The 18,491-nt window shown below is 36.9% G+C and overlaps 1 protein-coding gene across 4 annotated transcripts in view; it reads left to right on the top strand.

Annotated features, from left to right (window-relative positions):
* The window catches only part of ATP6V1H (ATPase H+ transporting V1 subunit H), a 116,761-nt gene that overhangs the window by 46,143 nt on the left and 52,127 nt on the right, over window positions 1–18,491 (top strand). For all 4 annotated transcript variants that reach the window (XM_016959475.3, XM_016959478.4, XM_016959477.3 and 1 more), the window contains 3 exons: window positions 3,623–3,815; window positions 14,195–14,373; window positions 16,631–16,756. In XM_016959475.3, the coding sequence (XP_016814964.1) occupies window positions 3,623–3,815; window positions 14,195–14,373; window positions 16,631–16,756 (498 nt within the window). The remainder of the gene's footprint in view (window positions 1–3,622; window positions 3,816–14,194; window positions 14,374–16,630; window positions 16,757–18,491) is intronic.

Raw genomic sequence — 18,491 nt, 5'->3', positions numbered from 1 at the left:
CTGCACAGAAACTTAAAGGTGAACTACAAAAATGGTGTTACCAGTCTTTTTACCTCCATAAAAGATAATGCAGTATTTTGGGCAGTGCAATAAAGGGTAATTATTTGTTTCACTATTATATCATTTTCCTAGGTGATTCCATCAATCTCTAACTTTCTTATTATTTTAGTCTTTGATTTCTTAGTATAATTGGTTATAATCAATGAATAATGATAAAATAATATATAGGATGATAAAACAGCATAAGACAACTAAAATTCAATAATATGTGGTTTATAAAAGAGTCCAGTAGAATTGTTTGGCAGAATTAAAATTCATTTTATCTTACAATTAGGGTTATTGTAAGATAAAATGAATTTTAATTCTACTAACCAAAAATTAGATTTTTTTCCCCCTATGGAGGACCTGTAAGAAAGAATCAAAGTCATGAAATAGCAATCTCTACAAATAGTTATAATTGCTTATAAAATAAACTCAAATACCAAAATTTGGTCCCTTTGAACTCTCATGGTATACTGAGTACAACAAATTCTGCTGTTCTGATGGCTAGTACCTTAGTATTTTAGAGACCATTCAGCAATGTTAACCATTTAGCAGCAAAAAGATCAGGCATAAATATAATCTAGACTATTTCATGTTCAACCAATATATTTTGATATGCTAATGACCACTAATAAGATTAGCAGTAATCAGATAAACCTTTAGGTGGAGAAATGGGCATTAATAAAAGTATAATAACTTGCTGAAAGTATAGCAATTTCAAAAAGTCATTTAATCTTTTCATTTTTTCAGAAATATGTACTTTCTACTTTTTGAGTTTTTGCTTAGCATTGAATTTGTGTGTGTGTGTGTTTCTCACATTGCAAATAGGAATAATGTGAGGAGAAAAATTTTCAAGTATAGCCCATTTGAAGAGAGGAAGATAACTGAGGTCTTTTTTTTTCCTTTCTGAGACAGAGTCTCACTCAGGCTGGAGTGCAGTGGTGCAATCTCAGCTCACTGCAACCTCCGCCTCCTGGGTTCAAGTAATTCTGCCTCAGCCTCCTGAGTAGCTAGGATTACAAGTGTGCGTCACCACACCCAGCTAATTTTTGTATTTTTAGTAGAGATGGGGTTTCACCATGTTGGCCAGGCTGGTCTTGAACTCCTGACCTCATAATCCACCTGCCTCGGCCTCCCAAAGTGCTGGGATTATAGGCATGAGCCACCTTGCCTGGCCGATAACTGAGGTCTTAAAAAAACCCAGCACATTTTAATCTATATAGTTTGCTGACTTTTTTGTTGTTGTTAAAAAGCCTATTATATACATAATACAACACCGTTTATTTGTATACCTATGTAAGATAGAAAAATTTACATTATATTGTGCTATATATTGTTAGCCTCACAAGAAAGTCTGAAGGTTAACATTAACTTCCTAAATATTGGAGCTATAAGTGGGCCTTTGCTGGGGGTAATTGCCTCTACTGCCCAAAGTAATTTATAGATGCAGTGCTATTCCCATTAAACTACCATTGGCATTCTTTTTTATTTTAACATAATTTGATATGAAGAATTATTAACTAAGTACACATTTGCCCTTTTTGTATTTTTTTGGGAAATTTTTTGGTATTGTTATGTTTTTTTGATAGAGATGGGGTTTTGCCATGTTGCCCAGGCTAGCCTCAAATTCCTGGCTCAAGAGATCCGCCCACCCTGGCCTCCCAAAATGCTAGGATTAGCAGCTTGAGCCACCATGCCCAACCACTAATTTTGTTTAAAACGAAAAAAAAAAAAATGACTCTTGAGTGTCGGAAAGGTAGCGAGTGCAGATACCACCCATAAGGTGGGGTGGGGGATGTAAAATAGGTGGGCAATGGTAAGAGACTGGAATCATTAAAATTTGCATGCTTGGAGGAGGGGCTGAGTACAGCTGAAATTTAGACATTTGAGGAGGAGGTTTTGCCCAGCTGATATTGGTGTCTCTGAACTCCGAGGAAAAGCCTCATGGATTTGGAACCCAGGACTCTGGGGAGGGGAGCCAGTTGGCTAGTGCTGATGTCTCTGAGGAAATGTGATGAGGCTTGTTCTGCTAGAGCTGGAAAAACTGCAAACTGAATTTGGCTGCTGCTGTAGGAAAGAACTGCTGCTGCCGGGTTGAAGGAGTGTTACTGGGGTAATGCTCTCAGGATCAGGAAGCCAACAGGAGGAAGTCTGTTCTTCCTTCCTTGAAGTCAGCCTCTAGCTCCTGTTCTTGGCATAGCCTAACATGGAGCCAACTGGTAGAACAGAAATGTGGTTTTCAGGGTCTCAGCCACAGCATCACAAAGCCAAGTACAGAAGGCTTGGCTTAATAACTGGAACAGAGAGCAAAGGAAACCAGGGACTAGGGTGTTTACAGTATAAAGTGACATGATTTTATAGCAGTTTATGTACTGATATCAATATTAATTAAAAAGCAAGTTTTACATAACATCCAAAAATAGAGAAGACAAGGCAAAAGCCATGCATGAGAACATTAAAAACAATTAGTGAACTGAACTATATACAAATCATACAAATGAAGAAATGACACAGATAAAAGCCTTTCAGTAAGTTACAGTAGGTTTAGGTTGTAAAATCAGGCTTAGCATTTTAAACAGTTATATTATTAGAGCAGCTTTAGTTTTACAGAAAAACCAAAAGTGCAGAGAGTTCCCATTACATCCTCTCCTCTCCCGCCTCAAATTTCCATTATCATTAACATCTTGCATTAGTATGGTATATTTGTTCCAAATGATGATCCAATGTTAATAGATTTTTATTAGTAAGTTTCCATAGCTTACATTAGGGCTCACTCTTTGTGTTGTACATTCTGTGGTTTTGGAGCTCTTAACCCCTTTGGTCTTTTTTTCTTTTTAAATGGTAGGCTCTGCTCCAATATGAAGGTCACTTTTAATGGTCTTATTTGATGATTTCTGTTTTTTTTTTTATTTGATGATTTCTGAACTCTATTCTTTGAATGTGGGTATTCCCCAGGGCAATTTCCTTAGCTTTTCTTCTATTGTATATATTCTGTCTCTTGGTGTAACCTCCTTCATGTCCATGTCATTTTCCTAGTTTCCTTATCAGTAAAGTAAGAGATCAAACTAGAAATTTGATCAAACAGGTTTTTGATCTCTTGATCAAACTGAGGTTTTTCCTGACCCCCGAATTCAGTAATTGGCTATGTCAAATTTGAACCCATCACAGGTTTTCACCAAGCGCATCCCTTCTTTTCTCTGTTTCCTTTATTTTAAAGCTATCGGTGGTCTTATTGGTTGCCCAGACTCAAAATCTCCATGTAACATTTGGCTCTATTGTCTGTCCGATTGCTCTTTCCATTCCCGTTGCCATATTACAAGTCTTTGTTCCCTTTCTTCTTGCCGCACAGCAGGAGCTCCTGCTTCCTGAGATCCTGTGACTTTTGGAGAGAGGGTTAAGTGGAGCTGTACTGGAAATGGTTCTCTGTGAGTAGCAATCTAGCTGCTTGTTATTGCTGGCAGAAAAGAAACAGGACATAATTCAGAGAGACCTGTTCCATTAGTGCAAAAAGAGAATAATTGCTTATTTCTTCTTTCTAAATGTTTTGTAAATGTGTTTTTTTTGTTTGTTTGTTTTTCAGCATAATGGGAGTGTTGAGTAACAAGTGTGGCTTTCAGCTCCAGTATCAAATGATTTTTTCAATATGGCTCCTGGCATTCAGTCCTCAAATGTGTGAACACCTGCGGCGCTATAATATCATTCCAGTTCTGTCTGATATCCTTCAGGAGTCTGTCAAAGAGAAAGTAACAAGAATCATTCTTGCAGCATTTCGTGTAAGTGTTTTATGTTGGTTTGTGTGTATGTGAGGCATTTTTCACTGTGCAGTATATTTGAGTTTTTAGCAGGCGGGAAAAAATTACTTGTTCTTCTTGTGGTTATGAAACCATAGAGTCTTGGTGAATATAGAGTAAAATATCACTAATTTGTATTTATGGTGTGGGCAGTGGGATAGGTGAGAGGAAACTATGAATGAAATCTGTGAGTTACAGTATGCTTGTAGGGAAATGCAATTGGATTATGTTCAGATGGAGGAAGTCCTTTTCTGTTGCAGTGTATTCCAAGAGACTGTTTTTGAAGGAGTTTCTGTCTTATGGAGCATGTATGTTAGTATGGAGTTGTGTTTCAGGTTCTGGATCTACTGACTGGAGTACATTTTTGAGGCAACTATAAAGATCTATCATTATTTAAACAGTAAAGTTATCCTATTAGGATATTAGATTTGTCAGTTACCTAAGTCATCTTCCTCCTTTGAACAGATGAGGAAGTTGAGGACTAGAGAAAGCCTAGCTAGAATCGAAATCCTAGGTTGCCAGGTGGTTTTAATACTTCACATTGCTAATTGGCTACCGAGAGCCAGTGTATTTGCTGTGCCAATTGTCTACTGATAATTTTGTTGGTCACTTTAGATGGGCTTCTATGGGATGGCTTGGTTGAAGTAATCTCTCTAAGAATGCTATTCAAGGTTAGTAACAGTGGACATGTCCCATATAGTGCCTACCCTCTGCTATACATCGTTCTAAGATTTTTCTGTTTAATTCATTTAATGCTCACCAGAGCTCTATAACATGTTATTGTTGTTACTGTTAGTATATAGGTATCTTTGCTATACGTTGGGAATACTGAGGCGTAGAGGTCACATTGCTGATAGGTAGCAGACATACAAATCCAGAATGTTGGCTGTAGAATCTGTGCTTTTAACCATTTTTGTTCTTATACTTTCTTTAAAAAACAAGTAAAAAATAAAAAGTGGGGCTGGGTGTGGTGGTTCACACCTGTAATCCCAGCACTTTGGGAGGCCGAGGTGGGCGGATCACCTGAGGTCAGGAGATCGAGACCATCCTGGCCAACACAGTGAAACCCCGTCCCTACTAAAAACACAAAAATTAGCTGGGCGTGGTGTCATGTGCCTGTAATCCCAGCTGCTCAGGAGGCTGAGACAGGAGAATCGCTTGAACCAGGGAGTCGGAGGTTGCAGTGAGCCGAGATCGCGCCACTGCACTCCAGCCTGGGCGACAGAGTGAGACTCCATATCAAAAAAAATGAAGTAAAATGAAAATAAAAAGTGGTACAGATGTATTGCAAAATTTAATGTAGATAACACATTTGCCAAATATAGTTACTAGCATCTTTCAGATGTTTGCAAGCACAGAGATAAATAAATAGATGTATAATTTTGTTTTGTATTTAAAAATAAAAATGACATATTATACTGGTCTATAACTTTATTCTTAATATATAGTGAATATGTTTTCATTTCTGTATATGTGGATATTCAGTATTTTTTTTAATGGCTATTTTCTGCTGTGTTGGTGTAAAGCTATTTATTTAACCAGTGCTCTATTGATGGCCATGTGGTGGTGTTTCTAGTTTCTTTTACATATGTTTGCCCACTTTGATGAATATTTCTTTTGGATTTAGTTCTGAAGATGGAACTGCTGAGTCAAATGAATGTGTTTGTACACTTTTTTTTGTTTTTTTAAAGACAGTCAGTCTCACTGTGTTGCCCAAGCTGGAGTGCAGTGGTGCAATCTCGGCTCACTGTAACCTCCACCTCCTGGATTCAAGCGTTTCTCGTGCCTCAGCCTCCTGAGTAGCTGGGATCACAGGCATGCACCACCACATTCAACTAATTTTTGTGTTTTTAGTAGAGATGGGGTTTTACCATGTTTCCCAGGCTGGTCTCGAACTCCTGACCTCAAGTGATCCACCTGCCTCGGCCTCCCAAAGTGCTGAGATTACAGGCATGAGCCACTGTACCCCACCATTTTTTTTTTGAGATAGGGTTTTTACTCTGTCATCCAGGCTGGAGTGGAGTGGCGTGATCATAGCTTACTGCAACCTCGGACTCCTCAGCTTGAGGGATACTCCTGCCTCAGCCTCCCAAGTAGCTGGGACTATAGGTGCATGCCACCGAGCCTGGCTAATTTAAAAAATAAAATCTTTTGTAGAGACGGGATCTTGTTTTGTTGCCCAAGATGATGTTGAACTCCTGGGCTCAAGCAGTCCTCCTCCCTCAGCCTCCCAAAAATTGTGGGATTACAGGTGTTAGCCACAGCACCTGGCCTGCACTTTTGGTAGATAATGTCATGCACTTTTCAAAAATGTGCAGATTTACATTTCCATCACCTATATATTGGGAGTGCATATTTTTATGCTCACTATAATATTACCCTTCTTTTAATTTTTACAAAATCTTGGTTGAAAAACTAAATCATTGTTTTAAATTTGCATTCCGTTAATGAATGAGGCTGAGCATCTTTTAATATTATTGGCTATTTATATTCTTTCTATAAATTGCTTATTCATAGCATTTGTCACCTTCCAAATTTTAAAATTTGATGTGTAGGAACTCTTTTCTAGGTGTCGGTAGTTAATAACTGCTAATGTCTATTGAGAGCTTATTCTGTGTCAGGCACTGTCCTAATTACTTCAAATGTATTCCACATATAATTGTCCCAGGAACTCCATTTAGTGGTCACTAGGACACGAGAGGTTAAGTAATTTGCCAAAATAGCTAGGAAGTGGCAGACCAGGGATTTAAACTCAGGCAATATGATGCATGCTTTTAACCATCATGCTAATCTGTCTTTGATGCCGAGAATAATAATTGTTAAAATTTATTAAGTAATTTTTATGCATTGCCTTATTTAAGCTTCATGATTACCCAGTAAGTTCTATTACTATTTTTATTGATAAGGAAACCAAGACTCGGAGATAATTCCCCAGTAAGTGAAGAGATTGGAATTTCACTGAGATCTGCCAGCTCCAAAGCTGTCCTCTTAACCACCCTGCCATCTCCTTTTTTTCTTGTCTCGATGCATTTTCTCAGGAACCTTAAGACTGGCATTAAAAAGAGGGAAACGTGAAAAGGAAAACCAAAGCTAACATCAGGGGAAGATTTCTTTGCTTAAAATACCAGCTGGATGTGTTAAGCCCCGTGTATTTCCTGGCTACCTGGCAAGGGCTGAGTGAGTGAGGGATGGCATGGAGGAGTGGTGTTCAGTGTGGATTCTGGGAGAGTGTACAGTGAGATCCAGGTGTGGCCTGCTGGGTGTGATAAACACCGACCAGCTATTGACCAGGTGTTGGGCTGGGCATTAGATGTTCTTTTGATTATGTTTATTTATGAAAGTAACAGTCTTTTTCATGTAAAAATCATTCTGTGGTCCTTGAAGTTCACTCTTGAGAAACAGGCAAATGCGGAGCCTCCTCACTTCTCTCCGTCACCATGGTGGCTCTGCTCTTCATGTTTCCTGCACACTCTGTCCACATGAGTTGTCACAGTAAATTTCAGTCCAGCTAAAATAATAATCAGTTCTTAAGTCAAAGTAGGTTGTATTAATGAGGCTTTACTTTGGAGTATTTTAGTAGGTAAACTGAATGTATTTTTTTCTTCTACTTAAGTGCTTCATTATCCATATTCTTATTTATTTAGTAAAAGCAAAAATTTTCAGAAGTGGAGTCTTTTGCCAATCTCTCTTAAATCACAAAACAGTTGTGGGTTCCATGTATGTGCCAGGGGCTGTGCTAATTATTCGGGGACACAGATGACCAACATAGAGCTGGACATCGAAGGTCTTATGGTTTGGTGAAGACAGTCGACGTGAATAAGCAATGCCAGCGCAATGCAGTGATGAGTGACGAAGGGAGGAAAGGCAGTAGAAGAGAGGCGGACAGCCAGAGGAGGGGTGTGAGGAGGAGACAGGGCCCGAGGGGCCTTTTGAACGGGGGTGTGAGGAGAAGAGAGGGCTCAAGGGGCCTTTTGAACCAGGAATAGTTATCTTGGAAGTGCAACGGTGGGGAGAGGTTGAATGTTAACAAGTGAAGAAAGAATCTTCTGGAATCATCAGTAATTTGTTCTTGTAGGACTTGTTATTCCTTTCCCTGACCCAGGTGACTTCTGAGAGAGTAAATGGAGCACATAAATCTGGCTCTTGAAGATGCAATCCTGGGATTTGTGGCTGTTTACTTTCTGAAGGCACAGACTTGTTCTGTGAATGGATCTTTTGCCCCTACCACTCTGGGCATAGAACTAGTGGGGCCAACATGAATATTTCAGTCATCCTGGTTATCACCTGACACTAACTTGTGCTCACACTCTTGGGCATCACTCACTGAAGCATGGCACCTTCTAATAAGACCCTTTGTCAGATCTACTTTTAGCACTTTATTCTGTGCTCTCCTGCTCTGAGGGAACATGGAATAAGAACTGATTCCTCTTTTAAATTTGTTCACTGTGGCAAAATAGATATTGCATCTTTTCAACTCAATAAATTTATTCTCTGAGGGCTTAATGCTCCTTCTGTTCCATTTGTCTTAGTTTTGAGTTTCTCCCTTGTCTTTCCTTTTTTTTAATTCTACCATTGTCACAGGAGCCTTTATTTTGCCAAAATCTTTTAGTGTAAATTAAACATCTACCATTTGCAAAAATAGAGCTAGTTTGATCTTTTACTGTTATAAAAATAATGTGGTTTTATGGTTAAAAAGATACAATAGAAAAATATTAAGTAAAATTGTAAATTACCCACAATATCACTCCCACATACGGAGCCCCCTTGACGTTTTAAAACCTGCAGTTTATAATCTCTGTTCCTTTACTACAACTAGGCTTCAACTCTGGATGAATTACGATAGGCACTGAATAGCTGAAGGAGTCTTTGAAATCTCATCTCTTCATGATTTGGGTGGATCATGCTTGGCCCTCCTCACTACAAAGTCTGTATGCACTCAGGCCTGTAGTGAGTGTGCTGGCATGTGCAGTGGCAGTCAGGTTCGCTGGGCTCTTGGGCTGGCCTCCAGGCTTTTGGCCAAGTTGCTTAGCCTCTCCGTGCTTTAGTTTTTTTCATGTGTCCTATGAGAGTAATATCATCTCTCCTACGTCTATTACTTTGTTGATGCTCACATGATAATACCCTCCGAAAAATGTGCTAAATGAACCTTTGGTGCCTAATGGACCCTCAATAAATGTTTGTGACGGTATAAAGGGCTGGTCATGGGGTGGTTGTTGGCTCCAGGGCTACAGCAGTCATGGTAAACTTACTTCAGGTTATGTGAACACTGGGTTCATATAGTTGTCTCTGTGGGGTTTGTCTTTGGATGTTACCTAGACAGAAAGAATAGTGAAAAGCCTTTTGGAACGCAAGTGTGTTATTTACAAGGGAATTGCGATCCAATGAAAAAGTTAACCTGGAGGTAAAGACTGGCCCAGTTACTGAATGTTCACATTTTAAAAATTAAGAGAGAAGTAAAAACATGTTTACTTAATTAGATGAACATATAACAGAAAGCAAGACTAGAGAGAGAGGGTCCCTGTTTTCTGTTAGTACGTGGACTTTTGTCTAAATTGGAAGTTGTTAATAAACTTGGTACCGAAAGCTTTTTTCAGAAAAGGAGATATATTTTGTAATTGCTAAACTGTTAGGAAAGATGGTCACCTTTGACTCAATGTCTTTGCTATTAGATTATCCTAGAAAGATGAATTATTATTGTTTTTATTATCTTTTGTGTGACTTTCTCTTACGGGCAATGGAAAGGTCAGCAGTTTCCTAATTAATGTGGAAGTGAATAGTACTATTTTTCCATTTACCTCTACCTGTTCTTTTCTGTATGTTATATATTTTTTGAAATGAAAATATCTATTTTTCAAATTGTAAAAGATTGTAAAAATTTATAATTATTTCTTGTTATAGGCTTTTAATAATTTGTTAATAACTTGTCTATTTAAGGTGAAATAGACGTGTGGGAAAGAGCTGTAATAGAAGTCAGGGTCTTATTTTAGCTGTCCTGTTGTTTCAAAGAATGTATCTTTCCCTTATATCTTTTCCTCTCAGTTTCAAGAGACTACATGGCTTTTAAAGGTATTATTTAGATAATATTTTAAGTGCTGCAAGTTTCTATGAAAAACCAGGTACTAATAATTTTTTTTCTTTTTGAGACAGAGTCTTGCTCTATTGCCCAGGCTAGAGTGCAGTGACATGATCTTGGCTCACTGCAACCTCTGCCTCCCGGGTTCAAGCAATTCTCCTGCCTCACCCCTCCAGAGTAGCTGGGACTACAGGCATGTGCCACCACACCCACCTAATTTTTGTATTTTTGGTAGAGACGGGGTTTTGTCATGTTGGCCAGGCTGCTCTCAAACTCCTGACCTCAAGTGATCTGCCTGCTTCGGCCTCCCAAAGTGCTGGGATTACAGGTGTGAGCCACCGTGCCTGGCCCAGGTACTAATTTTTAATAATGGGCTGAGATTTAATCTAAAGCCCAGCAAAAGCTGCTTTAATCATTATATGATGTTCTATCCAAGCTTCCCACATACCCTACTTTTTTGTCCCCACTTAGTTCCTCCTCTCTTCCATTATTTTTCACTGAATCATTAGGTAAAATAAAAAGGTTATTGGAAGCATGTATCTAATACTGTAATATCACAGAAGAGAGATATTAGTTGATATTAATTGAATCCTGCCTTTAAGTTCTTCCTTCTCCTTTTCTCTCCCATTCTTCCTCTTGTATTTGTTCATCTATCAGTGCATCAGATGTTTATTGAAGACCAAATATATGTAAGGCAATTTGTTGGTTACTGAGTGTATGGAAAGATGCGTAAGATAGAATACCTTTTCTCAGAACCTTTGCATTTTGTTTAAACCTTTGTTTTGATAGCGTAACTTGATGAAGTCACTGTGTTTACGATATACAAAGCTCAAAAAGTCACCATAAGTGTAGAGCCAGAGTGAGATTCCTAAGTTTTTTCTTTTGACCTCATTTGGGAGCTTTCTGAATTAATTATGTACCTTTATAGAAATTTGAGAAATAGAGTAGTGTAGCTGTTTCATAATGGCGCAGTAGAAGGATAGACAAGAGTCTCTCTGGAGTGGATAGACCTAGGTGTGAATTCCAGCACTTGATTGTTTAGTGTTGGGAGAGTGGCTTGAACTCCCAGAGCTAGTTCTTTATGGTGAGAGGTGGTAGATGGTACTTAACTCATTTAAACATTAGGTAAGGAATCCATGAAATAACAGTTAAAGTGTCTGCAATAGTAAATATACAGTATGTATTTATTTCCCTGCCCTTTTTCTCCATAAAATCATGGAATAATAGCAGTTTTCCTCTTTATCTCTGTAAGTTAGATTCTTGCTAAGTTAATATTAAGCCCAGGTAAAGATCTAGTGCTGTTTTGTTTGGTTTAAAAGAGACAGCGTGAATATGTTACTAATATTTAGCAAGATTTAAAAATCTTATTTAAACTATATTTATAATTTCAAATTTTTACTTATAATGCGTAGAATTTAATAATTTATGGGCTTCTATTGTCTAATTTTGGGTTTCAGAATATTTAAAATAGACCCAGTCCAATGGCAGAAATATTAGTTTTTTTTAGATTCTCATACGCTAAATTTGGGGTAATGCAATTATTATGTGAATATGCTGAGAGCAGAAAGAAGAACATCTTTAGACATCCACAATTTTGATATGTACAGTGGAACTAAAATTGAGCCATTGATAAAGACATAGTAAAGCCATTTGATTTATACCATCAAACTGATTTTAACAATGATGATTTTTAAAGTAATTTTCAAATTCCTGTAACCTTTAAAAAAGATTTTACTGATGAGGTTATTTGAAGATAGTATAGACACATCCTAAAACTCAGGGAAATTTTTTTTGTGGGAGGCTTTAGAAAGCTTGCTGAGCTACTGTGAGCTGAACAAATCTAGCAGCTGCAAATGATTGTTATTATTTTTCCATTTGGCTGGATGAATTTTATTTTTGAAAATGTCAATCTCAATTATTCATAGTGCATGCTGTACTCCAGGTCTCTGCATATATTACTGCTGTTGGTTAAACTGATTTGTCAATCTTTAGGTCCTAAAATAAATTAGGATGTTTTGGGGCTGTGACTGATAAAGACATTGAAGATCATCTTTGTTGCCTAGAGTTTTACATCTGTTTGTTGTGCATTTGATTTCTCTTTTGGGCTCTGCTTAGTCAAAAGCCTACATTATATGTCAGATAAAGTGAATTGTATTTTTACAGTGATATGCTTTTCATCAGAAAGGCTTAGGAATTACAGCCAAATTGAGTTGTTCTTCTCATTAGATAGATTAATCATGATGTTTAATTCACATCTACACATGTATACTCACGAGACATAAACATGCACATGCATGTACATGTATTTTTCCATGCAGGCAGTTCATAGTCATAACCCTTTCAAAGAGGCTAGCTCTAGTCTGAGTGTGTGGGGCTGTTCTGACCACTGCTATGGCATGGAAGTATTGCCATGAAGAAATTTTATTCTGGAGTCTATCCCTTATCCCCTGTTTCAGGAATTCTGCCTCAACGTCTTTTTATTCTTCTCCTTGGATAATTTTAACCTATTTTCAAGTTCACTTACTCTTTTTCTGTTTTATCTCCACTTGGTTCTTAAGTCCATCAGCTGATTTTTTTTATTTCAGAAATTGTAGTTTTACTTCTAGGATTTCTGTTTCTTTTTAAATAATTTATAAGTTTTTTGTTTGAAATTTTTCATGTATTGAAAGCATTTTATTTCATTGAGGATTTTTATAATAATTGCTTTGAGGTCTTTGTGTGTTCTAGTATCTGGTTCATTCTGGAGCTGTATTCAGATAGGATTTGGGTCTCCTTTCTTGCTCTTTGTTTTCTGGGGCTCCTCCCAGCCTTACCCCTCAGTGTTCATGGTTTTCCAGCTTCACTTTTCTGGTTCCCCAGGCCAGAAAGACTATTTTTGGCTTTTCTGTGGCTTCTTTGCCACTGTGCCTTAGCTTCAGGATAAAAATTGCAGTGACAGGAACGTACTTGTATTGTTCCTTGACTTCCCTACTGTATGTGAGTATGAACTTCATACCAGAGTCTGTCTGCTTCTATTTACTGTTTTTTTAAGTAGTTGCCTTTTCAGTCTGTTCAGGTTTTATAGTTGTTTTCTGCCAGAGAGAGGTTGGTTCAGTAGGTTCTTAAATCCATCATACCTGAGTGGACATTCATGTTTTAGTTTTGAAGTAATTTTAAAAGCAAATTAATTTAGTTATACTGTTGCTGCTACTCTACTCATTATCTATTCATAATAAGGAGGCTTGCAAGTAATTTCTGATATCTATAGATGTAAGCACTGAGTAGGAATATTAGGTTCACAAATATTTTATTATTGAATATCAACTCTGAGCCAAGCACTTGTGATAGAAAAATAAGGCAAACTACTCTCAGGGTACTTAAAATCTGGTAGAAACATAAAGGGAAGATTGGTGGGCATTGATTTCACTGACTTCCACATGCTAAGCTAAATCACTTTTTGCATTTGTTCAGTCTTATTATTAGGGATAGAACTTACTTGTAAAAAGAAAAAAAATTCAAATTTTTTTACAATTGGAGTTAATTGTTACTGTTTTGTTTTTTGTTTTTTGTTTTTTGCATTTGACAGGCTTTTTAAACTAGCTTGGTGAAAGTAGCTTTTTTTTAAAACAGAGGTCTGTCTTGTTGCTTCTTGTTCCAAGAGTTTAGCCTGGTCCTTACTCAGAAACATTGCTTAATTCCATGACAGCTTATTGTTATAAATTTGTGGATTATTTTGCCGTTTTCTTAAGTACTCTTAAAAATAGAAAATCCTAGAAGAGAACTCGGGAATTTGCCCGAATGTCGCAAAACTTTTCTGATAATTGTTCAAACAAGGGAGTTTTAAAAATTGTTGTCCCTTGTGCTTACAGGTTGATTAGAGATGGGGGAAAATGGTGACAGACTGGGAACTGGAGAACTTGGCTTGATTGCAAACTTGAAGAAACACTTTCTCTTAGTATTGTATGTGCTCTAGGTGGGCAACAAATGAGAGCTCACAGCCAGAGCAAGTCCATGAAAAAGGATTGTGGTGGATTTCATTGTAAACGTGTTCAGTGTTGTAGGGCTCATCTGGGTCAATAATTAAAGATGTTTAGTAATCCAGGAAATACAAAAATGATCAGAAGTAGGCTTCTGATATGGGACAGACACTCAGGAGCGAAGTAAGGATTTGAGATAGAGTCATCCACTTAAAGGTGATAGTTAAACTTGAGAATAGGAGGAGGAGAGAGACTATAAAAGAATGTGCAGAGGTCTCTGAACATCACATGACAAATTGTATAGTTTCTCACTATCACTTTGTCTAACCCAGAACTTTTTAGAAAAATCAACTGAAAGAGAAACTCGCCAAGAATATGCCCTGGCTATGATTCAGTGCAAAGTTCTGAAACAGTTGGAGAACTTGGAACAGCAGAAGTACGATGATGAAGATATCAGCGAAGACATCAAATTTCTTTTGGAAAAACTTGGAGAGAGTGTCCAGGACCTTAGGTGTGTTATTCTTTTTAATTCTCATGTGCTGCATCTGTTGGACTTTGTTTGACTTGCATAGCATTTTAAGAAAACCTGATTTGTTGTCACCTATACAAATCAAGAGAGTTCACTAAAATACGTTAATGTCTCCTGTGAAGACATCATTCTGACATGGCAACAATTGGTCAGAACTGTGTGTTATCTCTTCTTATTTACGGAGATTCCCACTGTTTTCTGCTGTCTAAACTCTGACCGGCTTTACTCCCTCAGGATGTGACTCCACCCTGGAGCTCCTCGAGTCTCCTCTTAGAGTCTTTTTAAGCACAAAGGTAGTTTGTTAATTAGTGGAGGAGGTTTGCCTGTATATGGAGAAAGTATTTGTTTTCCTGCTTTTTGAAGGCCTTTTGGCTCATTTTTTGATATTAAAAATAATGTAAATAATGTATATACAGTAAAGAATTAGCCACTATGGAAGGGACTCCATGCCACTCCCACCATCTTCACTGCCTCGCCTCACTCTCCCTCGGGTCTCTTGTGTTTGCTTCCAAAAAGCCTTCTAGCCCCTCTCTGCCTGCCCCCTACAACCCACAAATTGGGCTCTGCATATTCTTTTGGATCTTGTTCTTTTTCTGTTTCGTACATAATATCTTGATGATCTTTTCCATTAACACTCATATTCTTTGTTTTTAAATTACCACTGGCATGTTTTTAAAAGAGTTACTCTCTGGAAATAGATCCTTCTCTTAGGTGGATTGGGGTTTGGAGCCAGGCTGATTCTTGGAATTGTTTGGCTACTTTTTCCCTGTGTGGCCTTGCACAAGTGTCTTGACTTTTTCAAGTCTGTTTTCCTTTTGGTAAAACAGTAATAAAAATGCTAACCTTGCAGGATTTGTTGTGAGGTTCCGTCTGCCCTGCAAATGCCTTCAGCATAGTATGTGCTCCAGAAATGTATTTAGCAGATGAGATGCTTCAGTACAGCCATAATCCCAAGGCCCAAAGATTTCCCAGAGATGGGAGGTGTTATCTGTATCAGTGGTTTGTAATGGATTTTGTGGAGGAAGAAAAATGATTTTTATTATTCTAGATTTTCAAATATTTCAAATATGGATACATTGATTATAATAGGCAGGCCAGGAATAGGCTTCACAGCTATACATTCTGTTCCTATGTTTATTAAAAACTGATGACTGGTTCTCCGTAATAATCATTTAGGGCCTGTTTTTGTAAAAAATAAGATTAATGATAGCTTTCTAAATGATTTAATCAAATTTAGCTAATTATTATTGATTTTTTATCTTGAATTTGGTAATTTGAAAAATACTATTTACATAAAGCTAATAGGGTGATGGGTGCAGCTAAAAGAGGCTTTTCTCTGTTTTTGCTGTTACAGGATTAGGATATGAATATTAAAAATACTTATTTACTTCTTATACTAACTGGCCCTACATTAAAGTATTGTACTACTTTATTCAAATGGTACCCTCTGATCAACTTATCTAATACATCCTGGTTATACCGAATTACTAGTAGTATTTGAATGGTTACATCTTTTATGAATTTTTACTTCAGAGAAAGTCCAAGTATGTTCTGACTGTGTTTGTCTACTGGCTAACCACGTTAAACATTTTCCTACTGTAAAGCTTGGAATAATCAAGTTACTGTCCAGTGAATGGTTTTTAAATTAAGGTGAATTGCAGTTTGTTATATGTACAGAGGCTTTTGCATTTAGTCTGTAATGGATTAATTCAGTTAATTATGTCTACACTCTTTGTAATCACGTTGTAAAATATTGTGCCAATAAGTGTGATTTTGTTTTTGTGATGTATTATTACAGTTCATGATATTTATAGTATAATATGAGTTTATTATGTTAAAGTACTATGCTTTTACATAACATATTATTTTGCCTGTTGGTCTGGGAAACACAGTATTTCAAGTGTCATGGTAGAAATTCTGATAGATTATCAATTTTTTTGCTTATACACATTCATGTATATATTGGAGTAAGGATTTTGAAAGCAAGTGCTGATTTTTATGTCTCATACCCAGCATTCAAATTTGACAGGAGGGTTGGACCTTACTACACTGAATAAAATTTCACATGATTTATTAAAGATTATTTAAACTGTTTAAAGTTCGTTTGGTGGTAGTTTGTTAATGTACAAAGGATGGGCAGTCTTTGTAATTAAATAATAAGTGAAGACATTTTATTTTGCTTAATTTTGGAGTACTGTCAGATTCTTATAAACCTTGAATTCTTTGAACATTTTTATAGTTCATTTGATGAATACAGTTCAGAACTTAAATCTGGAAGGTTGGAATGGAGTCCTGTGCACAAATCTGAGAAATTTTGGAGAGAGAATGCCGTGAGGTTAAATGAGAAGAATTATGAACTCTTGAAGTAAGTTTTTTGTTCTACTTTACACTCTTAATATCTGTTATCCCAAATCCTCACCAACACTCGTTTTTGTCACTCTAAATTTTAGATATTCTATGGTTTTAATTTGTATTTTCTTGCTGACTAATGTGGTTGAATGCCTTTTCATATCCTTTTGACCATCTGGACATCTTTTCTTGGAGAAGTGCCTGTTCAAGTCTATTTTCTTTCCTTCTACAGGAGTTCTATATGTATTCTGAACATGAAGTTGTTGTCTCATATATATATTTTCATCACAGCCATTTTGTCCCCACTCTGTTGCATGCCATTTTGCTTTTTAATGGTGTCTTGATGAAGAGATGCTCTAAATTTCGATGTAGGTCAATTCATCAGTCTTTCCCTGTATGGCTAGTGCTTTTCTGTGTCCTGGTTAGGAAGGTTTTGCCTACTCAAGGTCATGAAGATGTCTTTATATGATATTTCCTAGAAGCTTTATTGTTTAACTTCTTATATTTAGATACCCAGTCCATCTGGAATTGATTTTTGGGTAAGGGATAAAGTAGGAAACAGGATTTATTTTTTTCTTTCCATAGATATCTAATTGAACCAGCTGCATTTATTGAAAACACTTCCACCAGTGCTCTCCAGGTTTACCTTTGTCATAATAAGATGACTAATATGTGTAGGTTTCTTTCTTTTTTTAGTGAGATATAATTTATATAGCATACAATTCATCTGTTTAAACCGTAGAATTCAGTGGTTTTTAATATATTCAGATATTTGTACCCATTGACAAAATCAGTTTAGAACATTTTCATTGCTTCAAAAAGAAACCGCATATCCTTTGGCCATCACCTCTCTATCCACCCATCTACCTAGCCCTAAGCAACCACCAATACCTCGATTTGCCTGTTACAGAAATTTCATGTAAATGGAATCATATAATATATATTTTTTTGTGACTGGCTTCTTTCATGTACTGTAATGTGTTCAGGGTTCATCCATGTTGTGGAATTTATCACTACTTCATTCCTTTTTATGGTTGAATGATTTTCCATTATGTGGATAAGACCACATTTTATTTATTCACTCATCAGTTCATGGACTTTTGGGTTGTTTCTACCTTTTGGTTATTATAAATATTGCCAATAATACTTGTGGTATGAGTTGTTGTGTGGGCATATGTTTTCATTTGTCTTGCTGTTAGATACTTGGGTGTGAAATTGCTGAGTCATATGTTAGCTCTGTGATTAACCATTTGAGGAACTGCCAGACTGTTTTCCAAAGTGGCTACACAATTTTCTGTTCCCACCAACAGTGAATGAGGGTTCTGATATCTCCACATCTTTGCCAACATTTATTGTGACCTTTTTGATTCTAGCCACTCACTGAGTGAGTGTGCAGTGATATCTCATTGTGGTGTCTATTTGTATTTCCTGATGGCTGATAATGTTAAGCATCTTTTCATGTGCTTATTGGCCATTTGTATATCTACTTTGGAGAAATGTCTGTTCAGATGCTTGGCTCATTTTTTAGTTGGATTGTCTTTTTATTACTTAGTTGTAGGGGTTCTTCATATATTCTGGATACAGGTCCAAGATCAGATATGTGATTTGCAAATATTTTGTCTCATTTTGTGGGTTATCTTATCACTTTCTTGATAGTGTCCTTTGAAGCACAAAAGTTTTAAAATTTCAATCAAGTCTAATTTATTGTTTCCTTAGTTTCTCATGCTTTTGGTGTGTTGCCAAAACTGATT

Source organism: Pan troglodytes, chromosome 7, assembly GCF_028858775.2.
Source record: "Pan troglodytes isolate AG18354 chromosome 7, NHGRI_mPanTro3-v2.0_pri, whole genome shotgun sequence".
In the NCBI taxonomy this organism is placed as follows: Eukaryota; Metazoa; Chordata; class Mammalia; order Primates; family Hominidae; genus Pan; species Pan troglodytes.
The sequence above is the reverse complement of the archived record's forward strand: the minus strand, read 5'-3'. Positions and strand labels throughout refer to the sequence as shown.